We start from the raw sequence: 25,953 nt of genomic DNA on the forward strand, positions 1-25,953 counted from the left end.
CATGTGGGGGAGTGAACCTTTGAATGGGAGATGCCTCTGTCTCGCTTTGCAAGAAATAAACACGATTTTTAAAAAGAGAAAAGATTGAAAAGGAATCCTCCATGCAAAGCCTACAAAGGAGGAAGCTTCAGGAGGTGACAGGAAACACAAATGGTCTGCAGCTGGAAGGACTCTGGTTTATTTGAAGAGAGCCAGAGATAGTAATGCTAGAAGCTGGAAGGCCTGAGACAAGGTGGTCCCAAGGACTAAGTCCAAATTGCTTCATTGCCATAGCTCGAGGACCCATTGCAGCCCCTAAAAAGTGAGAGGTGCCTGTTCAGTTAGTGCTTGAGAACTGTCTTGTGTTTTCCCAAAACAGGTGCTGAGACAAGAATACTTACTTGTTCAAGAGTTTTCTGGGGGAGGTGATGGTAGAAAACGTGATGAGAGTAGGGGTCAGGGCAGGGAATGAGGGAAACCAAGCAAAGGAGTGTGAGGAAGCTCCATCCCAGTGGGCAACCCTTATGAAATAGAATCAAACACATCTCCAAATTGTGCCACAGAGAGGCAAAGACAGGGTAGTTTTACCCCTGAGTTCCACCCTACGCTGGTTGGCAGCTGCCAGGGAATTAACTCTTGGGGACTTCTGCCTTGCCCTGGTCATATGCCATGCCTGTGAGAAGCCCTCAGCAGAGAGACTTGGGTATATGAGAAAGGAAGCTTTATAACCCCTTAAAGCTGCAGGTGCCCTCCAGGGTGACTTAGAGGAATACAGGCAGGGCATCAATATATATTCTGATAGAAGAAGGAATAAGTGATTAAGTAGCTGAGAGAGAAATGCATGAAGGAATGAATCATTCTTTCTGATGGAAAATGAGTGAATGGATAAAATCATTGAACTAATTGAAACTTCGAGAGATTGAAGTTTCCTGTCCCAGGGGAGTCCCTCAGTGGCAGTGATGTGCTAGAACACAAAGACAGTGAAAATCTCTTCCCAGTTCAAGTTCACAGGCATTCAATTAGCTCACAGTTGACTATGGTGGAAACCTTTACACTGTAGTGATGACAAATGCCATCAATCATAGCTTTAGCCCTGGAGGGTCTAGTTTGTGGCACACACAGCTCAGTGTTAATGTGAGTACTATTATTTAATCCCAATTTCCCACCCCCTTTCCTACCAGTCTCCTTACTGTTGCCTGTTTCTTCCAAGGGCCCCTTCATGCCTCTCTTGCCTAGAATTGTGCTAGACCTGGGAGACAGTCCCTCCCTGGTTTCACTGCAGACTGAGAATCCTGGAAGAGCTATTCATCAGCTGCTTTCCTGTCCTCCATCAACCTATTACTTTGAACAGTGACTTGCAAATTAAGCTGAAGGATTAATAGCATTTTTCATTGATATTCCTTGTGTGGTTCAATTAGTTACAAGGAGGGAGCCGCTTGCCTTCTCTCCAGGGGAAACCTTTGGTGTCATTAACTGCAAAGATAACACTCCTGCTTTGGGTGATTATGGTTTATGGATGCTTATTAAGCTGCAAAATGCAGGGTACTGCCTCTCATCTCTCTCAAATGTATTTCTAACCAGGTTTCATACAAGGGAACTCTGCATTGACTAATTTGTCCCTTTCTTGGGACACGTTTTGTTGCTAGGAACAGAACCATAGATCACTCACACAGCAGTAAAATCAAAGTTCGTTGTAGAAGATTTAATTTGCTCTCTGGAATTCGAGGAAAGTGAATGGGCCAGTGGTCATTCACTGATTATCATGGCATATGCTGGAAGGTGAGGTTTCTGCTTTGTTGGAGGAGAATTGGGAATTTGAGGAAACACGGAAACCCTCAGGTTCTATAATTCCTCTTCATTAGATAAATGAACTTTTGTACCCGGGGTGTACCCTCAATGGCAAGAAATGTGAGCTAGTTACCTCCTTGCTACAAAAGACAGGATTGGCTGTGAACAGAAGTGCAGAGCCCCAGGTTTGGAGAAAAAGACGTGCACATGCACACTCACAAATAAGCACAGTGTCTACACTTTGTTTCATGTTGCTTATCATTATAAACAGCCTCGAGGAGATCTTTCTGGTTTCTTTTGCACACACACACACACATACACACACACATGCACAGGAACCAGTGTACCCTCGGGCTTTTCTCCTTACTTAGCCTTCAGGGACCCACTCCTAGATTTTCATTCCATCCTGGCTGCAAAAGAGAATTTTCCCATCTCCCAGAAGAGGTCCTGTGTGTCTTAGGAACCCAAATTAGTTACATAGAGCCAAGCATCTGCAAGTCATATCAGCCCTCCTCTTGCTTATATTAATGGTCCCGTAGAGCAATAATTATAAAGCTAAGGAAGGCTCTGTCTCTGCAATGTCTTTCAAGGTCTTTCTTATAAATTCTCCCATCTCATTAAGGTGAAAAGAAAAGAAAGAGAGGGAGAACGAAGCACCTGTTCTGCTTTGGCACAGAGTTTGTGCCTATGTGTTTATGAGACACTCAAGAGAAAGATGGAGAACCTCAGGTCATTAAAGCACCATGGTGCATATCTGTCAGAGAACAGTGGGTCATTTGACAGTCAACTCCTTCAAACTGTGTGGTTGGAAATTGTCCTTTCTGCAATTCTCGAGCTATGTAGAAGAACAAGGACATAGAGTCTACAGACCAGGATTCTAGTTCCAACTCTGCTTCTGACTGCATTGGGCAGGAGGATTTTCCTCCAGTTCTTGTGTTTATTTCCCAACAGAGTAGTAGTAACAGCAACAGGAAGAAGTGGAAGGGGAAGAGGAAGAAGAGGGGGATGGAAAGGAGGAAAAGGAACAGAAGAGGAAGGAGATGACATTTGGATGTTGAATGAAGGCTATTAGCCTACTACTTTACATGTGCTCTCTCAGTAGGCAAAAATACTATTATTTCCAACCTCTTTCAGCACCCACTAGCTACACTGATCTTCACTGGCTTCTTGAATTTGTTGAGCTTTTCCCCACTAAGGATGTCACATAAGCTGACCCCGCTACTCAAAGCACTTTATCTGCCCCCTACACTTTCTGCAGGCTTGCTCTTGCTCTTCTTCCATGTTTTAACTTAGGTGTGAGATCCTTAGGAGCAAGCCACTGTGGCTCAGTGTGTTAAACTGCTTCTTGAAATGTGAACATCCCATATTATAGCGCTGGTTCAATTCCCTCCTACTTTGCTTCCTTCCTATGCAGCTCCCTGCTTAATGTGTTTGGAAAGCAGCAAATGAGGGCTTAAGAGCTTGGACCCCTGCCACTCTTGAGGGAGACCCAGATGAGGTTCCTGGTTCCTGGCTTCAGCCTACCGCTGAACTGTTGCAGCCATTTGGGCAGTGAACCAGTGGATAGAAGATCTCTGTATGTGTGTGTCTCTCTGCTTTTTGAATAAATAAATCTTTTTTTTTTAAAAAAAATACGATCCACAGGCATAACTTCCTATCTAAAAGAGGTTCCTTTCAACACAATGACCACAATTTATAAGAATTTATATATACATTTTAGTTCTGCCTTCTCCATCCAGCATTAACCTCCATAACAGACATAAACCTACTTTATTTTTGCCTTTGACCTTATTACCTTTCTTTTCCCCACTGGCTGTCCCATGGGGCGAGTGTGCCACTGAACACCTGACTGCATCAGTGAGTTAACACATGTGGGGGGCTGAAGGTTGATCTAATTTGCCTAGTGCCACACATTTGGAAATTGGGCTCCAACTCAAGATGTGCCTAATTTCAGAACTGCTCTTGTGTGCACAATAGGGTGGAGTGGCTGGTGGAGCATTGGGAGGGGAATCAGCAGGAGGACTTGGAATGTTTCCTCCCGCTCTGCATTTCTCTGCCACATCAAGAGAATCTCACCACCACCCTCACCCCTTGAAGAGACTCTGTAGGCCCACTCTCCTCACTGTCTTGATGTCTTGATGTATTCTAATTTGGGGACCAGGCCTCTAGCTGCTATACTCTGGAGGAGTTGATTTCACTTTCCCAAATATGAAATCAGCCAACCCTGTAATAAGTTATTCGCTCAGCAGGATCTGCCTCTTCTAGAGTTATACAGACATTATCTGTTTAATCCTCACAAACCCATGTGAATATAATATCAGTCACACAGTATGATTTCCCTTTAATCAGCGAGGACTGTGCGGATGGGAAAAACTTAACCAGGAAGCCTGAAAGTGTCATATTTAACTCAAGAACAACGTCTTGTGTTTTCAGAGCTCCAAACAAGCTAAAACAACTGCGTATGTGGTTTGAAGAGACTGATGCCTCTTTTCCATGCACCTAACATTTTGAACTAGCTAAGTGCATTCCAGCTGAAGTTTCTTATGTGGCACTATTAATAATACCCGACTGTATATAAAGCACATTAAGATGAGAAACTGGGGCAGATGTGGCATAGGAGTCAAATGGCTGCCTGTGATGCCAGCATCCCAAATGAATGCTGGTTTGTGCTGCTCTGCTTTTGATCCAGTTCCCTGCCATCATGCCTGGGAAAGCAGCAGAAGATGGCCCATGTGTCTCCATGTATGAGTCTCAAATGGAGCTCCTGGCTCCTGGCTTCAGTCTGGCCAGCCCTGGCCATTGCAACCATTTGGGGAGTGAACTAGCAGATAAAAGACCTCTCTCTCTCTCTTTCCTTCTCTCTTTGTAGCTCTGGCTTTCACATAAATAAATATGTATTTTTAAATAAAATAAAAACACAAGATACTCCCTTTATAGCTACTAAATGCTGAAATAGACAAGATTTCTTTTTATGCTGTTCACCTTTTAACTTGGTACATTAGAAGGTCCCAAGGAACTTTCTGAATGCAACTTTTTGAAGCAACTGTGCTTTTCAGCCATATTTTTAATAAATGAATTTTAAGCTTCATACATACATACACCCCTCACAATACTGTTATCACAAGGAAATATAATAATGTATGTTACATGCTGGGTCTAAGAACTTGGCCCATGGTAGGCACTTGAAAATAGCCACACCGGATTCTCTGCATTTTCACTTTTCCATACTACATCTAAAATACCTGATAGGCACTTCTTAAGAAGGAAGAAAGTATATTTCAATGTACAGAGTAAAGGTTTAAAAAAGTCTAAGTTTAGGCACTCCCACTGTTGAATGTGTTTAGTGGACGCAGATGGGGAGATCATTTGGTAAGGCAGGAATCAGCATCTGAGCCCAACGTGGCTGTTAGAACCAACCCTCTCAGGAGAACGGTTTTCCACATGCATGCTCCAAAATGACAAGACCTGCCACTGGTTCCACCTCCTGAACATTCTGATTGTACCAAATCTCCACCATTGACTCACTGATCATTGCTTTTAGTCCATTACCAATTCACAGAGGAATGTTGAGGACCGAGCCTTCCATACATGGGCTTTTGGGGGACCCTCTCTGATCCAACTGCAGCAGTAGATGACCTGTACCTCCTTTTGTGTGTCCAACAGCTGATGACACACACAGGACTCTTGCCTCAGGGAAGTGCGTGTGTGTAAATACCACAGGAATCTTGGCATGCATTTGGAGAGGGCACTCCATCAATATATAATTCACATCATTTCATTCTCGCTACAATTCAAGGAGTATAGGGGATATCCCTGTTTTACACAGGAGGATCTTGTGGACACAGAAGGGCTGTCTCCACAGTCATCACATGCAACTTCAGATTCCATCACTCGATTGTTTCTTCTGGAAGAAGTCTCACGAAAGATGGTGTCTTGACCTGGTACAAGGGGCTGGGGCATCCAGTATTAAACAGTGAAATCGAGATGTGAACACTGAATAATTTGTCTTTATTCCTACCCGTATTCAGAGCTGAGAGGAAGAGAGCATTTGGTCATGAGAAGTGAGCAAATTCCCACCATGGAGATGAAGGCCAGGTTGTTTGAGCTCTCACATTATGTGCACTGTGCCCAGATTGTGTGTGGGCTAGAATAGCTTCTGACTGTCTTGTCAAGCCCTAGCAGTAAAGCAAACTAGGAGGAAAAGCAACCAAAAAGATCAGTTTTTCTGGATTGCTTGGATGTTGGTTCACTGGAACTGACAATCAAGTAGAGTTTGCTAGGCATTAAGTCTTAATTTCCTATTTTATGGCCTGCAGCATCTCATCGAGAAACATGTGTTTACTGTCATAATATTTGTTAACATTTATTGAGTGTTTATGATGTGCCAGGATATATTTTGAATGTTCCACATGCACCAAACTGCCATGCACCAAAATATGACCCCACAAAGTACTGCCTCCTTGCAAAGCTTTTACAGTGTGTTATTATCACAGTCCAGTCTTTGCCCATTAAATTTAAATAGCCAATTGAGGCAAATAATCCTGTGAGTGTTCTTCCCAAATCAGACTCAGATCTGTTTCAACTTCTGGACTTTCCACTTGGTGATTTTGTGAGCTCCAGCAGTCTTCTTGTGCATGATGGTTATCTACATCATGAAACAAATAACAGAGCAACATTTAAGAGTGATGATCGGTGTTATTTTATTTACAAGAAAACCAAGGCATGGGGAAGTTAAGCATCTTAACCAGCATCATGTTCCAGAACCCATGCACTTGATTGCCATACAATAATTCCTCTCACTGTGCAAAGTGAGCAAGTAGTCCCAATAGGAACCCCAAGCTACTGCAAAAAGCTAAATTCCAACATTGAAATAAACTGGAACTTTGTAGAAAATGCATTGGATTAACTTCTGTTGGAATTGATCAGGAAATTCTTCTGAATTTAGTGAAATTATCATATGAGTGAATTTGGCACTTGCAAACTTCCCGCCCTAGGCTAACCCTGCTTTCCTGGGGTTGGCCCATGTCTTTCTAGAAGACTTCTCATAATTTTCAGAGCATGGTTCACAAGTTAATTTTCTACCCAGGAGAAATGATGATACCCGCTGGTCACCAGTTAAAATCTTTAATAGTTGGCTCAGAAATAACAGCCACCAAAGAGATGTATTCACCAGCAGGGTTTTAGACTGAAATATAACTTGCTCCTATGCTCTGCAAATACACTTCTCATCTCCTGGATATCTACAATCTTTTTAGCTGTAGAATCCTTTGACCACACCTTTCCAAAAATTGATCTGTATTATTCTAAAAGAAAAAAAAAACATGCTTAAGAATTTATTTTGTTTTTAATTGATAGATAATAATTATATATGTTTATGGGGTACAGTGAGGTGTTTTGACACATGTATGCATTGTGTAATGATCACATCATGTGTCTCATATTCCCACAAATCAATTCTCATGTATTTGTGGCAAGAAGACTCAGAATCCCCTCTTCTAGTTACATTCCCCTGTGTATTGCAGCATTATTCACATTAGCCAAAATATGGACTCAAGAAAGTGGCCATCAGCAGATGAGCAGATAAAGAAAATGCAGTAGGGGCTGGTGCCATGGCTCTCTAGGTTAATCCTCCTCCTGCGGCGCCGGCATCCCAAATGGGCACTGGGTTCTAGTCCCGGTTGCTCCTCTTCCAGTCCAGCTCTCTGCTGTGGCCCGGGAGGGCAGTGGAGGATGGCCCAAGTGTTTGGGTGCCTGCACCCACATGGGAGACCTGGAGGAGGCACCTGGCTCCTGGCTTCGGATTGCCACAGCGCGCCGGCCAGAGCAGCCATTTTGGGGGTGAACCAACAAAAGGAAGACCTTTTTCTCTGTCTCTCTCACTATCTAACTCTGCCTGTCAAATTAAGAAAAGAAAAGAAAAAAAAAATGCAGTATATACGCTCAGTGGAGTAATGTGGAGGCATAAGAAAATAATGAAGCCCTGTAATTTGCAGCAACATAAACAAAATGTGTGTACCACAGACAATAAAGCAAAAAAAAAAAAAAAAAAGTAAGAAACTAAGGATATACTCCAAATTCTCCCTACTTGGAGATATCCATTGTTGACCTATTGGCACACTGCTTTGAGGTCTTTGTGAGTTATGTCTCAGGACAGCTCTTTGCACACCAAAGCGCAGTTATTTCATGCTAGTTTTACATGATGCACCAAGCAACATTTCTCTAATTTGCAGGATTATTCATATAGACACCTGCCCCCCAGATCCTCCCATCATTCCACCTTTTCTCTTCCAGCTTCAACCAAACTCGATGTTGCCCTTCTGAATGACTGAGCTCCAACTGTTAGGCTGCACCAGGTCAACATCATCCTAATAGTGACCCTCTCTTGTGTTTCTTTGTTCTCCCCAGCTTTTTGCAATCTTTGCATTTGCAACATGTGGTGGCTACTCCGGAGGCCTGCGGCTGAGCGTGGACTGCGTCAACAAGACAGAAAGTAACCTGAGCATTGACATAGCGTTTGCCTATCCGTTCAGGTAGGAAATGGCGGTTCATGCACCTTACTCTCACAGGGAGGGCGTTTTCTTCCTCTGTGGTTTCTCATAGAAACGTGCATTCTCCCAGAGAGTTGTGGATAAACAGAATAGATTCTGCCTAAAGCCACAAAATGCCCAAAGTGCACATCCAGCCCCAACAAAGGGAAGATTTATGAGTTGCACCTTTCAATCCAGAGCTGACTGTCTTCAAAAGCAAATGCTACACATGGTCCAGCATTGGGGGATATCAACGCAGAGACTTCAGATACGTGATTCCTTCCTCCTCCTTCAATTTCCTAATCTTGAGGTCTCCAAAATTCTCTCTAGAATGGTGCATCACCTTTAACTTCATAGTAACTATGCAGTTGTGTCTGATAATGTGTTTAATTATACTATCTAATACTACCTCCATGTGCTTAGCTAGGCTTTCATCACAGTGTCACTTTGAGGAGTACTATGACCATCAGCACTGACCAGTGGTGAAACTAAGGCACAGATACCATTTGTCCACATGCCCTCAGCTCAGAGAGTAACAGCCAGGGTTTGAGTGCTCCTGGCTTGAGCAAGTATTCACATTTCCATTGCTCTACTGAAATTGCTTAGAATAGCTCCTGTAACCTCTTTATAAATTCAGTATGAGACTCAATACCTTATCTACATATATGCCCTGTTTATAAAGTTACAGTTAGATGCCTATCAGGATTTGCCCCAAATCTGACATCTTATAATTCTGAACCATATATTCAAAGTACACTAACTAGATTCAATTTTGAAATCATTTATTTCTGAAATTTCCCCAAATACTTGACACCAAGTAACTGGTATGATCTTAAAAAAAGAAAACTTTCAACAGCCTAGCATAACATCTTATCAGTATTCTCTCTTCTTCTCTTGTTCACATATGAATATGAATAGTGGCATATATCCCACTGTTCTGACTGGTTTTTAAGAATACAACTTGAAGCAGTTGCAAAGACACTTCTTCAACTAGATAGTCTGCGCACTAACCAAAAAGAGAGTACAAAGCTCAAAAATAGGAAGCATGTAATCCCTGGTAATGTGTTTATTAGAGCTGTGCTGGGCTGGTAGAAATGCCCATGAAGGTAATTGGCATTTCTGAAAGTTCCAGATCAGCTTATGGAGGGGTTGGCCAAACCAGTATGTGCTCACTCATTGAATAACTTGCAGTGTCTAGAATAGGATGTAAGAACTACCAGTGACTGGGCAGCGACCACACGGTTTAGGGACTTCATTCATGAAATCATAGGTTTTGTATTCCATCTATGGTGATTTCAACACCAAGAGGTGTAGTAGGAGCAGATAACTTTAAGGTCATTCCCTAAGATCTGAAGAATAATGAGTCAGTAAACACTGAATTACTGGAGCACAGTAGTCCTTCACACAGGAGGAGAGCAATCAAGAGATCTTTCTGGAAAAGAAACAAATGCATGAGCTGCAGTGGGCATAGCAAGCAGGGTTGTTACAGAAATCCGAGGTGGAAAGACTCCCTTTGTTCAAACATGCACCAGAGGCAGTGGAATATTGAAGTACTTTATTACGCCAGCGGGCTCAGCTAGAATCATTTCTTGAGAATAGAGCAACAGTCCCAAGTTTCTCACAATATTTATAGGTTCATCAGCATCATACCTCAGCTGTTACAGCATTGGTGGGTTTAAATTGCAGCCAGTGTGACTTAGGACTACACTTCCAATGGTCAGTGAGCCAGTATGTTTCTAAAAGAGATACCAGGGGCAGATTTATTAGGACAGATTTTTGACTGGAGTTATAGAAGCAAAACTCAGGACTTCTTCCCTCCATAGACAAGACAACAGTGGACAGTTGCTTCACTAGTTCATTGCGAGCAGCCACTTTTCAAGGTCTGTGTTGGGAGGAGGGGCCTGCCTTTCTTTCTTTTTCTCTGGTTGTGGATGTACTTCTTCTACAGGGTCATATTTCATTTCATGCAACCCCTGACTCATGGTACAATTTGAGAACATTCTTTAACAAATTTTCTCCCATGGGGCTCCTTGATTTTATTCTCAAGGCAAAGTTGTATGGATCAGCCCAGTGAAAGGCAACATGGAGAAATTAGATAAAAGTGTTTATTGACACCAATAAGGTTAGCAGTCCCTGCATTTTATTTTATTTTTTTTTATTTTTGACCGGCGGAGTTAGACAGTGAGAGAGAGAGACAGAGAGAAAGGTCTTCCTTTTGCCGTTGGTTCACCCCCCAAGTGGCTGCTACAGCCAGTGTGTTGCAGCTGGCATGCTGTGCCAATCTGAAGCCAGGAGCCAGGTGCTTCCTCCTGGTCTCCCATGTGGGTGCAGGGCCCAAGGACCTGGGCCATCCTCCACTGTACTCCTGGGCCACAGCAGAGAGCTGGACTGGAAGAGGAGCAACCGGGACAGAATCCGGCACCCCAACTGGGACTAGAACTCGGGTGCCGGTGCCGCAGGCAGAGGATTAGTCTAGTGAGCCGCAGCGCCGGCCAGCCCCTGCATTTTAAAATTGTTTATGTGGGTTCTAAAACAACAATGCTCAATTATTGTTTTTCTTAGTAGCACAGCTTGACTTTCAAATACTATGTCACTCAACCTCCTTATATAAGACAGATGGGAGTCATGGTGAAAGTAGAGGCACGGCCGGCACTGTGGCTTAACAGGCTAATCCTCCACCTTGCGGCGCCAGCACACCGGGTTCTAGTCCTGGTTGGGGTGCCGGATTCTATCCCGATTGCCCCTCTTCCAGGCCAGCTCTCTGCTATGGCCCGGGAAGGTAGTGGAGGATGGCCCAAGTCCTTGGGCCCTGTACCCACATGGGAGACCAGGAGAAGCACCTGGTGCCTGGCTTCGGATCAGCACAATGCGCCGGCCACAGCGGCCATTGGAGGGTGAACCAACAGCAAAAAGGAAGACCTTTCTCTCTGTCTCTCTCTCTCACTATCCACTCTGCCTGTCAAAAAAAAGAAAGAAAGAAAGAAAGAAAGTAGAGCAGAGGAAGAAGGGAGCTCAAGGTCCCTATGTAGTCCTCCTTAGCATTCTCTGTAGCACACACATACTCCACCCCACTCCTCCAACCCCATCCCATACAGCCTCTACGGTATCTTCTGGGATCTTCAAGTCTCCTAGAAACCATTGTTATATGACCGTTCTAAAAGACAGTAAGAAACCTTTTTTCCCTCTTCTTACCATGTCTGTGCAACATTTATTGCATACTAGCAAGGAATCTCTTCCTACTAGCATCCATCCAGGAGACATCCATGCCATTCTAAAGAAGATCAATTACACTAAAGTCTGCAATTTCAATTTTGTATTCAAATACAAATTGTACCATTATTCTCCTACCGAACATCTTAGTAAGAAGCTCTATTTATACAGATTATTATGAAGGCATTTGCTTCCGAAACTGTAGAATTAATTATCAGGATGTTATTTTCCCTTAAAACTTCCCAAGCCAATGCCAGTGATTTGATCAGAATATTGGAAATAAGAGCATTCCTCACTATTCAGATTATTACAATCACAGGGAAGACAATGAACTCAAATCCCATGTCATTTGAATAAAAAACAATTAGTTTACAAATGACAGATCAAAGGAAGCTATTTAACTCGTTATCACAGAAGTACTTCAAGATATAAAACATTGTCATTTTAGTAAATTGTAGATAGCATACAAAATACTGGTGTGCTGTTCCTAACACATAACCAAAAAGTACAAATGCTTATACTATCACACAGCATATGATTTTTGTCTCATATTAGAATTTGCATATATCAATATATCATTTACTATAGGAAAAACATTTATCACCTGAACTACCTTGATTTTATTTAAGTGAAAAAACAGTATTTCACTGTTTGCTCATCTGTTTTGTCCCATCTTTGTACATGCTTGATGATTGGGAAAAGGGTATTTCTGTTTTCAATATTTTTAGCACATCCTTTATCCATGGAAGTATCAAGCTGGGTTTCTCATTTTAAGCTGTTTCCTATGTTTGTAGCAGTCTACCTGAGGACTCACAGCAAATGTTTTACACTTCCACATGCATGAATGGTGGCAAAGGTCAAAGTTGAGAATTTAGGGGCCTCTGGTAATGGTTTTCATAGCAAAGGCTACTTTTGAAGCATCAAAGTGATGAATGAATGAACACATACACAAATACTTACTGTAAGGGTGTAATATGCCAAATACTGTGCTAGACATTTCCAAGTACATTATGTTATATGGCTGTATAAGACTCTATGAGGAAGGTTACTGTTACACCAATTGCAATGACTGAGAGAAATCTGACAACATCACACAGAACATAAAATCTAAAGTTTGGATTTCATGCATTTTAGTAATTTGCATAAAACTAAGAGGTAAGAAATATTCATCCTGAACCACAGTGAGCAGAGAGACAATTCACGATGGAAAGAAGTAATCAAATTGGAAAGGTGGTTTTCACCCAGATGAAAGGAGACTGAATTATAAGATGATTGAATAGGAAGGAGTTAAAGGTGATAAAAAGAGAATAATAAGGAAAACCATTTTGAAGTGCAGAGGATAAATTTGAATTTGATCACACAGTATTTGAGGCTCTTGAAAGAAGCCTGGAAGAATTTTCTTTCAGGCAAGTTGATGTTAGACTTCATGAAGAAAGAAAGAGGTAAAGCTTAAGAATGGAGCATTAAGAGCTAGCCTCAAAGAGTGAAAGGGAAACATGGTTCTCTTCTTAGAATTGTACCTGTGAAATACATGAAATCTGTTCTGCTTATATTAATACACACTTTTTTAAAAGAAAGAAAAAGTAAGTCCCTGAAGAAGAGAGGTCACAAGAGATAGAACAGAAGCAGGTAGCCAACTATGGGGGATGCCCACACTTACACAAAACAGAGATGAAGAGCCCCTGACTGAGACCAAGGAGAATGAAATGGGGAGGAGTTCGGAAAGTGTAGTTTTCACGGGAGATAAGAAAATCCCATGCACTTGAGCACTGGTAGTCCTCAGTGCTTCACAGAAGTAAAAGCGTGAAACCAAGAAACGGCTGTAGTGTATGGCTTGTTAAAGGCTTTAGGAGATGTTTCAGTAGGAAAGAAAGCATACCAACCTGCTGGAGGATAAGAAGTAGAATGAGGTATATTTTACCTTACACAGTGAAATGCAAAATGCAAAAGACTAACAATCATCCAATAAGTCTGAAATGATGATTTGGGCAAAAATACATCAAATTTGTTAATGATCTTATAGACAAGTTGTTCACCTCTTCATTCCTGAAAGTAATATGATCACTAGATGACTAATACATTTGATAAACCGAGGCTGGACAAATAAACTACTCATTAAGGTTTCCTGGTGTGTAAATATGTTCCATTAATTAAGAACTACTGAACAAAGAGAACATAAGAGTTATAATAAGAAAATGCACTAGGGTGGGCTGTGTGGCAGGTGGTTGTAACGTGGACTGAGACAGCACCATCCTACATTTGAGTGCCTTGGTCCAGCGCCTACCTCTGTCTTCTGAACCCAGGTTCCTGCTTATGCAGACTATGGGAGGCATTGGTGATGGCTCAAGTAATTGGGTTCCTTCTACCCACATGAGAGATCTGGACTGAGCTCCTGGCTCCTGGCTCTGACTTAGCAACACTCCTGCCTATGTGGGTATTTAGGAAGTAAATCACTGACAGGAGTAATCTCCCTCTCCTTTCTCTTCCCCCATCCCAAGTTAAGCAAAATAATAACACATCCATTAAATCAGTTGTCACGTCACTTCCATGTCTAGAGATCCCATCACGATGAAAAAAAGAGTAAGTTAGCTACCATCTCAAGCATTCTTTTGAATATGAGATTAGTAGTCATAATTCTAGATAATTAGTAAGTAGTCTTTGATAAATTTACCTTCACAAATACTTAGAGATAGAAGAAAGTCTGAGCAGAGATATTTATTGTCAAATCATTTGAGATACTGGGAAATTATAAATGGAGATCAGTTGATATATTGTGAAACACCTGTATTATGAAATGCTAGGCAGCCACTAAGAATAATTTTCTCAAGCAGTATCTCAAGATATGTGATATACTGTCAACATAATATTAAGTGACACAGCTGAATATGAGACTATGTATGTGAGATGGCGTAGATTTGTTTAACTGTATATTGGCTGACTGTAGCAGACACTGCCATTGCCACCCATTTTTCCTACTCTTTCACTAATTGTGCCTATACTTCTTTCTCAAAGTCCCTGTTACTGTTAAAAGGATTTCTCTAACTATAGGAACTTGCTTGGTCAGTAGACCAGGCGGAAATAAATGCTGAGGGACTAATATCCCATAGAACAGCCCACATCCAGTGACAAATCTGAGTTGGAGAATACATATCCCAACTTCCTCAACTCTAAGGCTGGTTCTGTACTATCCCTCATAGTTACCCAGCAGGGTGGCTGCACTCTGATCCTTTTTTTCTTAACCTTTTATTTAATGAGTATAAATTTCATGAGTACATTTTTAGGAATACAGTGATTCTTCTCACCATACCTGCCCTCCCACCCATACTCCCTCTCCACTTCCTCCTCTGTCTCCCATTACTAGTCCCTTTGTCCATAAGATCATTTTTCAATTCACTTTATATACAGAAGACCAACTCTATACTAAGTAAAGATTTCAACTATTTGCACACACACACATATACAAAATATTAAAAAAAAAAACTGAGAACAAGTTTTACAGTTAAATCTCATAGTATGACTCATTTAGGACAGAGGTGCTGCATGAGGAGTAAGTGCACAGTGACTCCTGCTGTTAATTTAACAATTAACACTCTTATGTATGACATCAGTGATCACCTGAGGCTCTTGACATGAATTGCCAAGGCTATGGAAGCCTTTTGAGTCCACAGTTTCTGTCAGTATTTGGACAAGGCCATAAGCAAAGTGGAAGTTCCCTCTTCCCTTCAGGGAAAAGTACTTCCTTCTTTGATGGCCCCTTCTTTCCACTGGGGTCTCATTCACAGAGATCCTTCATGTAGAATTTTTTTGCCACAGTGTCTTGGCTTTCCATGCCTGGAATGATCTCATGGGCTTTTAAGCCAGACCAGATGCTTTAAGGGCTGATTCTGAGATCAGTGCACTCTGATCTTTAACTCACCTTTTTAATTACCTTCTAGTATTTCCAGGGATAAATCCTCCAAAAGGGAGTTGTATTCAATTCTTGATCCCAGGGTCTGTTTCTGAAAGTCGAACCTAAAACACTGGCATTACTTTAGAAAATTATCATCATTAAAGAAAATAGATGGATACATATTTGATTGTTCATTGGATAGAGCAGATAGCTATTTCCTTGCACTCTAAATCATGTTACATAATATAATTCATACAAAAACAAAACAAACTTGGTTGGAAATCAATAGCTATAAGTCAAAACATTTCCTTTTTGGTTTTCAATTCAAGGTCTCATATATGAAGCCATAGTTGTTCTCCATCCATGGTATCTTAATAAATATGGTAGGGCTTCCCTGATTGGCAGTTATAGTGGAATGTGCTTCAACCTCAATTTTCAGATTTTCTGAGAAGTAGTCATTACTCAGATGTTGGAGGATTTCATGGACCTCTGAAATACATTTTGTGTAAGCCTCTATTTTTGGTCAGTCCATAATATATTCTATATATATGCCAATATATTTCCCAATATATTCTCCAAATCTGGTGCTAAATCTTGCAGTTTTCTCATGGGATACCCAAAGTGTACACATTAAATTGTGTTTATAAAGATTATACCATAGCTATCACATAAAAATGTCATTTATTTCTAGGCAGTGAGAGTGTGAGTACATGAAATATTCTGTTTACCCTTGTCCATATTTTTCAGATATTCTACAGTAAGCTTTTATGATTTTTTATATTGTTAATCTACTGAAGCAACAGTATAGTTTGAATTTTAGAGACAGATTATTTGTATTCAAATCTTCACTCAGCTATTTACTAGCTATGTACTGTTGAGAAAATTGTTTATCATTTCTGTTCCTTATCTGTGGAATGTCAACTAATTCATAATATTGTTGTAAATATTAATTGAGACATGTATATAAAATGCTTAATACAAGACCTGGCATTCAGTGAGTTTTACTTTAGTGAATTATTTTTCTTTATAATCAAGTAGAGGTAATTAAAAATAAACATAATAACTAAAAAATATGGAATTATTTTTACTAGTTAGCAAAATTATCGTTGAGACAACAAATGCCTCCTTTATTATATTTAACCCTGAGTGGTTACTTCTACATATCTCTTCCTCTCTCTCTCCCCCTCTCTCCCCGCCACCCTCTTCCTCTCTCACTCCTTCTCCCTCCCTCCCTTTTTCCTCATATTCAAACAATAAAAAGTATAAATATTTAGCTATCTTACATTAACTTGCTTTTAGCTCTTGAAATCCTTGAAGAATTCCAGGAGAGGGTCTTTTGTATGGATGCAAAGGTAAGCAAGGACTGCTTCACTGAGCTCTGGCTGGCTGGACACTGTTCCCCTCCTCGTGGCTCTAGCATTTTATTCCATTGCTCTATTACTTCTATTTGAAATATGGATACAGATGGAAGTAGATACTGGGAAAGCTGTAGGGGTTTGACCATTATTTGGTAATGCTAGCTCTTAGAAAACATGTTTTCTAAGATTCATATCCAAAAGCAGTGATGATAAACATTTTTACCATAAAAGGCAAACTGGGGAAAATAAAAGTGTTAAGGGCTACAATTTTTTTATTCCTTGTGTTCGGGAAATGCTGTATATGCAATTACACTTAAGCATGTATTTATAGTTTTGCATAACCAAAGAGTTTCACTCTTTATGGCTAAAATTTCAGAAAATTTATAACCACAATATCTTATTTTAATGCTGTGCCTTAAACTATATTTTCTGTGTAATGAGATCTGGTGGTTCTATGAGACAGAGAATTGGAAAGCTTTGAAAGTCATGTGACCAAAGCGTCAATGGAGAATCTCTAGCCAATCCTTGGCTGCAATCCGAGTTTTGCTAGTGCATGGGCAGAGAGGCTCAGCAGCTATCTTCCAGGTACGTGACTTCCCTGGGCCTCTGTTTTCTTATTGTATAAAGGAAATAATGATTATTCAATTTAGGTGATGACAAGTCAATTGTGTAGTATGGAATCTGGCATGTGTCAGGTGTTCACTGAATTGTATCATTACATTATTATTAATTTAGCCTGGTGCAAGAAATTGGCCTGAGTTCAGCTTTAATGTCACTTCTAGTATGTACCTCCATCTACCACCCAGTACTGTGGGGCAGCTTTTTCCATGTCTTTTGATTGTGATATTGGGTAGTGTTGGTCAAGAAGGTCAGTATTTTAAGTTTCTTCTTCCTGATGCTGATTTGTGGGTATCTCTTTAGGCTACTAGTTTTTCAGCACTGAATGAGTACATCAAGTTAGACAGTCAAAACACAAGTGGGCAGGCAGCTTAATTTCTCTTAAATGATGACTCTCCATGATTTCATTGAGACATGTTTGTAAATGCATTTTTGAAGACCAGAATGCAATGAGAAATTTATGAAATGGATAATAATTCCATTTTATGGAATGTGGTTTTAAACAAGTCATTGCCTATTGCATCAGTTCAAGTCCATGAACGAAAAGAGAACTCATGCTAGATGATTCAATTACAAAGAGTTGTAATGCAGGAAACTAGGTACATAGGGCATGGATGTTTGGATGATTGAAAAGGGGCCCGGAGGCAATCAGGAGATTAGCAACTCTGTGAAGTTACTACTGCTCCTGAGACTAGAGCAGAGATTGGCAAAGTCCAGCCTTTGTGCCAAACCCAGCCAGTCTACTGCCTGCTTTTATGTGGCCCACAAGCTATGAATAATTCAGACATTTTGTAATAATTATATTTAATTCTTTTTAAAATGTGTGTTTGAGAGGCGGAGCGAAAGTGATACAAACACCGAAATCCCTCATCTGCTGGTCCACTCCTCAGATTCCCACAACAGCTAGACTTAGGCCAGTTGAGAACTCAGTCTGAGTCTCTCATATGGGTGATAGGAACCCAGTTATTGGAGACATCACCTGTTGCCTCCCAGGGTTGACATTAGTAGGAAACTGGAATCAGGGGAAGAGCCAGGACATGAACCCTGGCACTCTGATATGTGATAGGGGCCTGCCAAGTGGTACCTTAACCACCATGCCAAATTCCTGCCCTTAAATGATTATATATTAAATGCTATCTACATGCCTATAAAAGATCCTCAATTTTGCCTCTTGGCCTGTAAAGTCCAACATATATAATATCTGGTCCTTTAAAAAAATACAGTTGTTTGCCTCTTGGCCTATAAAGTCTAACATAAATGATATCTGGTCCTTTTAAAAAAATATAGTTGCTGGCAATGAGCTATAAAGGAGGGAGTGATCTTATTAGAATGCAAGGTGGCACCTGTCTGCAGAAGCTGGGACCATGGTGAGATGAAGTGTCCAGTAGGAGCAGGAACCAAGGAGAAGCAGCTGCTGCTGCCAGAGATGTTCCCCCAAACAGCATTAGAATGGGGAGAAATAACCTGGCTACCCGTCCCCCGCTCCTTCCCTCCAGTCTCCTCCCACAGCTTCCCATTGGCTGAGTGTTACTGGAAGCAGTTGGTCAAGATCAGACCCTAGAGATGCAGAGTAGGGCAGGGCAGGGAATGGGAAAAAGACAGGCAATGATTAGCACAGCACCTTTGGCTCAACCCCAGCTTCCTCATCTACAAATGAGAAAGTTTGGTTAAAGTCTTCTTAAGAGAGAATTAGACCTCCTGGAGAATGGTAGAAGTTGACCTTGGCTAGGAATCCTGGTGGTGCCCCAGCTACTTCTGCTCCAGAAAGAGCCGAGGCAATGCAGAAATTCAGTAAAACTATTCCCTGTGTGTCTCTTTCAGATTCACAGGGCTTGCTCTGATGCAAGTCCTATTTAGGTAAAATCTCAACAGGCTTTCAGAGACCAGGATTAGAACACTTATTGAAAATAGTTGTAGTTTATATAATCAAGGCCTTTGTTTCTGTTGAGTTCCCATAGGGTGGTGACAAAGGGCAGAGATTAAATCAGTGGTACCGAGTGGGCTTTTTATGTAGTTCTGGGTCTCATTGTGTGTAATTTTACAGAGCAGTCAGGGGTGAATATGGTGGGACGAACTTCATTACCTGGAAGAAACCTTGTACCCTAGAGGAACACAGACATTTCTTTATTTATCGTTATAAAAATAAGTTATTTATATCTGTTTTCTTTCCTAGAACAGGACAGAGAGGGAGAGAGAGAGAGAGGAGACAGACAGTGAGCTGCAAGACTGACTTGAGTTGCCTAGAAAAGTACAAAGGAATCCAATCAGTGACAGCTGAGAAAGTGACAAGGAAACATCCTATCTGTCCATGATGTCATTTGCCTTTAAAATGCTAGGTGCCCATTCCATGATCCCATTCACCTCTATCTCTGCTTCCTTCTCCTCACGGAAGAGAGAAATGTGGGACCTTTCTTTGTATCACCTCAAGCAGATGGCTGGAAGTTACACACAGGGTACCTTGCAAAGTCAAGTTGGTGTCATTTTACTAGTAGGGACCTGGGATTCCCCTTCCTGCCCCAAACTCACCTTCTACCTGACAGAATGGCACTCTGTGAACCGTGGGATGAATTGCATTCTCTAGGAGTTGCAAGGTCAAAGGAAAAGGAAGCAAGTACTGAAGCTACTCATTAGCCAGATGTTCCAGTAGTCAGAACTGGGACACGAAAGCATCAGGGCCTGGGGTGGCACTTGTAAGACTAGGAATCACGTACCTAATTTCTGTTCCAAGACCCTGTTGTGGGAATTCACAGGACCTTAGAATCATGAGGTTCAGGGGCTCCTTTCTTGAATCATATCCTGAAGAGAGTTGTTTAAAAATGCAGATTCCAAGATTCCACCTCAGACATACCAGTTCAGCATCAATACAGGTGAGGTCCAGGACTAGCATTTTAGTAAGCACCCGTGTAATTCTAAGTCTGGCAGAAATTAAATAATGGCTGACCTAAAAAGAATTGGGTGGAGCTTCAGTTTGCAATATAGCCTGCAAAATATAGCCTTCAGTTTGCAAAATAGCCTGATATTTTGTGTTTAAACATTGATGGATTTAAAAAAAAGTATTTGGGATTACATTTCATTTTATGCAAATACTTGCCTTATTTGCTATATTTAACACAATAAAACAGAAAAGTACGCTGAATGAGCAAGTGGATGTTTGTATTTTCTGTTACAGTAACTATTACTCTTAGCCCATAAACTTGTTAAAATACAATACAGTAATTTAACTATAGTAGTAATGAGCAAACTAAGAAATTTTATTCCTCCCACAGTGGGGTTTTGAGTATGGCCCCTTAAAAAGGCTGAAGTCTTTGTTGCTCTTTTCCCTTAGGTCAAGCAGAAGAGTATAAATCAGAGACATTGTCCTGTTAGTGCACACATGTCTGTGTGTGTATAATATATTTCCATATAATGATTGACAATTCACTAGGGTCATTGTCCCCTTGATTATTACAAAAGCACTGTACCAGAGTCAGCGTCTCATACTTTTTGTTCCCTTCATCATGGATCAGCACACAGAGACAAGCTTTGTTGAAGGCCACAGAACTGGAAAATACCACACGAAAGCCTGCTCAAATTTCTCACCTTCCTTAAGGGTCTCAATAGACTTGTTTAACACTATCCCAAACTCCTTCTAGAAACACTGAGTGACGATGAAGATGATAATGAAGGCCATCATCATCAACAACATCATTCTCATCTAATAAAAGCCATTATGGATAGTTTTACCGTACATCAGAAACTGCAAAGCATATTACATTTATTAGACCCCTTTGTGCTAATAATAACCCTATGAGATAACTGCTCACAACTCCAAAGATGAGAAAACTAAGCTTTTCTGAGGTTAGAGAGTTGCCCAAGTTCACAAAATTGAAAAGTGCAAGGTAGACTTTGAATATGTGGGTCTGGCTCCCTCCAAAGACTATGCTGTTCGCCACCACGCCATGAAGACAGCAGAGATATTCTTGAGTTGACCACTTGCCACAGCCATAGAGCTCCTTCCTTGCTCCTAGATTTATAGCTTACTCGCCATAGCAGGCAAGTAAGGCCAGGAGATTGAGGGAATGTTCTCTGGGAACACTGTGGTCTTTGGGACTTGGGATTCCTGGTATTTTCTTCCAATTGATTTCTTGAGTCCAGGAATAAACAGTTAAAGACAAAAAGCTCCAGGCTGGAGCTAATGATTTCCCTTTTTCCTTTGTGAGCTAGCAAGAATTTGAAATAAATAAGCTGTTGTTGATTCAGTTTGTAGAATTTCATGTATTTCATTTTGAAAGATGCTCTGCCAAAGTGGCAGCTGTCACTTGTGACTGGCTGTTAAGGAGTCACACAAATGATAGGGTTTTCTAAGATAAAGTTATTTCATGGATTAAGAGCTATGGGAGATACTCATTTCTCTGGTAAAGAGGTGAACTGTGGAAAATAGCAGGAGTAGAGTAAAGAGGCCCCAGATACCAATCAGGGGATGTGAACATCTTTGATTGCAATGAAGGAACTTTAGTTGCACTGCTCCTTAGCTTCAACTGGTCATAGCAGGCAATCAGCCTTTCCATGTCCTTTTCTTTTCTTTGTGTCTGGAGTCTACCAGCTACTCAGCAAAATAGCAATCAGTCCAGTTAAAAAACAGGCAAAGACTCTGAATAGATGTTTCTCAGAAAAAGAAGTACAAATACCATCAAATGCATTGAAAAACTGCTCAGTGTCACTAGGTATCAGGGAAACACAAATCAAAATCAAAATGATATAGCATCTTGTGCCACTCCGTATGGCTAGTATCAGAAAGACAAAAGGTAACATGCTGGTGAGGATGGGGAGATAAGAGAATTCTTTATACACTGTGGGTAGGAGAGTGAATTATTGCAGCCATTAGGGAGAACAATATGGCAGTTACTCAAAAAAACTAGAAGTAAATCTACCATGCAGCTAAAATTTTTGATGAAGAGTATACTCAAGTTTCTTTAAATATAATCATTGACAAACCCATCTTCTCACTTGTCCACCCCAACCCAGCTGATGTATTAAATCAGTATTCCTGAGCGCATTCCTGAAAGATTTATTTGTCTACACAACACACTTTCAGTGTGGTGCTTAACACTGACAGGAACTTAAAAATGAAGAGGAAACAGACTCTCTTTTCATAGAGTTTCTTCTTTTTAAAGAATAGCTCAATATTGATAAAATTGAGACACAGAGAGATTGCATAGCCCCCTACCATCCACAGCCAATCCTTGGTTATAAATGAATTTGTCCCTGAAGTCCTTACCCAACATGACCATTGCACAGAGTCACAAGGCAGACAGTTATAATTAAAGTCCTGTTTCTCTTTACTGATGACAAGAAGGTCTATAATCAATTCTCTAAATTAACAATTCAGTATTTACACAGTGTGATAGAACTGTTGAGAATTCATATGTAAGTTAATTTATATCATAATGTTCATCTTAACAACCCTCATTAAGTAATGGCATTAAGAGGAATCCATGCAATAGTGGTTACAAAGAGAACTTATTTCTGAATCACTCATAGATAGAAAGGTTTCATGGAAGAGTTTATCTTCAGGATTAATTTCCAGAATTTATTCTTGTTTCTTTGAGATTTAGTCTATCGCAAACATGAGAAGGGACTGATTTCTTATATCTTTATGTGAGGCACCACAGCAGTTGTCAAGAGGGAATGAATGCCACCAACAATACACCATTAAATATGATTTTTTGTCAGTGTAAGCTACTGTCTCTGACATGAACTTTCCTTCTTCCAAATCTAAAATTACTGCTGTGATTACCATGAACTTAAGAGATGGAATTCAGACCCTCTGTGGAGTGTTTGTTCTCTAAAGAATGATTAGTTTAATGTTTGCTTTATACACATCAAAAAAAGTAAAGCATAAATATTCCATATTGGAACAAATAGAACCATAGAAGAAAATGAATGTAAATGCCTTATGTTGTGCAAGACTAAATGAAGATGTAATGTGAATTCCTTCATAACTCAGACTCATCACTGGTGCCAGATGACTGTGTTTCTGTAGTTTTAAGAATCACTTCAATTTTCAACCAAATGCCATGAGCCAGATAAACAGCGTTTCTCTGGCATTTCTTATAATGCATTCTGGGAGAGAAATGCAGGCAGTAGGAAAAAATAGGCACACTCAGCTCTTCCTTCAACGCTTCACTATACACCAGCAGGAATCCTCAGAGATGTGTTGAACTTCCAAGGCCTCATCTATTCACTTGTTGAGTCAGCGAATGATTGCCAAACATCTCACCAGTGGAGGATGGGATGTGTGCCCTCAATAAACATCAGCCCAGCTCAGCCACACATGTGTACTAGTGGTCCCACTCATCTTAGTTGGATAGAAAGTGAGCACCAGTGTTATTAGTCAGTTGTTCGTGTATGAATGGCTCCTGGCAGAAAGAGAGACTCATTCATTTAACACATTTCTGGATGCCCACTCTGGAACAGGAACTGTTCTTGGGACTAGAGATCTATTGAGGACAAGAGAGATTGGGTCCTTCTTAAGAACTTTAGTTGTAGTGAAGGGAACAAACAGTGAAAATAAACAAACAAGAGACCAAGATTATGTTATGTAACAACAGGGGCACATAATAGAAATAGAGAGTGATACAGAATAACAAGGGCGAGGTTAGCCCAAGAGGTCCCTCTTATGAGGGACATTTGAGCTGAGACCTGAGTGATGAGAAGGGTGAACTGTGTGAAGATCTGGAAATGACATGCAGATGCAGCATAAGAGCAAGTGCAGGAAGGCTCCTGGTATAAGGGAACAGAGAAAAGAATGATGAAAACATATATGGGTAGATGCAGAATAAGGTGCATTGAGGCAGGCAGGGGCCAGTATCAGATGGGCCTCGTAAGCCCTGTAAGGTGTTTGAACTTTATTCTAAATGAAATGGACATCCTTTGCTTGAAACTAGGAGAGTGGCTTTCACAGTTGTTTTAGTCATGAGATTTTGGTGGCTTAATTGGAGTTTTTTGGTTGATATGGAGAAAACTGGAAAGATTTAGAATATAATTTTTTGTCAGTGTTAGCTACTGTCTCTGACGTGAACTTTTAAAGGCATGCTCATGGAAGTGGCTGTTAGACATATGGGTGATAAGCTGAAGAAATAACCCAATCAATCAAGACTGGGGCCCAAGTATTGGAAGGGTGGTAGAGGGAGGTTGGTGAGACACTAACCAGTTGTTCTGTTTTGGGTATGTAAAGTTGAAATTTTTATCAGATACATTGTGCTGTGCGCTTTTGATAGTGATTGATGATCTTTTGTAGAAAGCTGCACTAGACCAATCAGAATCCCTGTCTAGAGAATTTTCACTGAGAAACTAGAGGGAGCGTAAGAAAGAGTTTGGATAAGGATTACAATCAAGGCCAATGAGGCCCAAAGAGCACTTAATAAGCCAAAGTTATGTGGAAGGAAAAAGTGAAACAAAAAAAGGAAGCCAGCAAGAGGAAGAACAGCCAACAGAGCAATAAAGACATCTCAAAAAACCAGCATATTGAGAGAGAGGAAATGAGTTGCTCCCTTGGGCTACCTCTGTCTCTTAACTTTGAGTTCTGTCCATATGTACTTTTCCAAAAATGTGCTTTATTCTGGAGGTTACCTAAATGAGTCTCAGATTCCTTCTAATAAACTAACCCAAATGAAATAAATGTGGAGGCACACTAACACCTACAAATATCACTAGTGTCATTGTCTATAAGAAGTTCACAATCCAGTGGAGCAGAGAAGATAATAATATAAGAATTATTAGGCAATTCAAAATGCAACATTAAAGGTGTTACAACACTATTTACGATTGTAATTAAATTCTTTTATAATCAAATAAACCATAAAATACATGACCTGACCCATTGGAATACCTATTGAGTAATACAAAAACCAAGTGACAGTTTTTATAAGGAAATACATGGCACTATTTAAGGCACTGAGTTTCCATATCTGCTTACCACCTAGACTATTAAATACTTAATATCCTCAAATGATTAAATTCACCCTGGTAACCTAAGTATAGTTTAGCCTGTGCAAAATTTCATTGAAATAATTAGATGATGCAAAAATAAAGAAAAGTATTTTGTGTACCTACAGTCATCTCACAACTCCTAGATCTTGCATGTACCAGATTCCAGGAAACAACATGGAAAGAAGAGAGCTAGATTCAGAGTTTTAAGATCTGACTTTGGATCTTTGACTTAGCAATTGATGTTGGACAAGTCTATCTGCTTGCCCCTTAGCAGTAAAGTAAGTATAATATATTCTCTGTTCACAATGTGAAGTGATTGAAGAATCAAAGAAGCCAAAGTATATAAATTTGTTTTTAAAAAGTGCTCAACTAATGACAATATTTATTATGCATGTGGATGTGAGCTACCATGATCCTATCACTGTAGGTTTACTAAAATGAGTACAAATTGGAGAAATGCTGGCATTGAAGAGAAGATTTTTTTTCCGACTAGCTGTTTCTAGAATGTTCCAGCTCTCTTGTCTTCACCTATCAGAGCCACCCAATTTGACCTGTGCTCATTAATTGTTTTTATGACATTTCCACTGATTATTAGCAAGTGAGCCTCAGCTTC

General features: G+C 40.5%; 1 protein-coding gene across 1 annotated transcript in view; it reads left to right on the forward strand.

Annotated features, from left to right (window-relative positions):
* SYNPR (synaptoporin) overlaps positions 1-25,953 on the forward strand; it is a 370,735-nt gene that overhangs the window by 211,425 nt on the left and 133,357 nt on the right. Inside the window, exon 3 of the mRNA XM_062200193.1 lies at positions 8,173-8,297. Coding sequence (XP_062056177.1) covers positions 8,173-8,297 — 125 coding nt within the window. The remainder of the gene's footprint in view (positions 1-8,172; positions 8,298-25,953) is intronic.

Source organism: Lepus europaeus, chromosome 9 (genome assembly GCF_033115175.1).
Source record: "Lepus europaeus isolate LE1 chromosome 9, mLepTim1.pri, whole genome shotgun sequence".
NCBI lineage: Eukaryota > Metazoa > Chordata > Mammalia > Lagomorpha > Leporidae > Lepus > Lepus europaeus.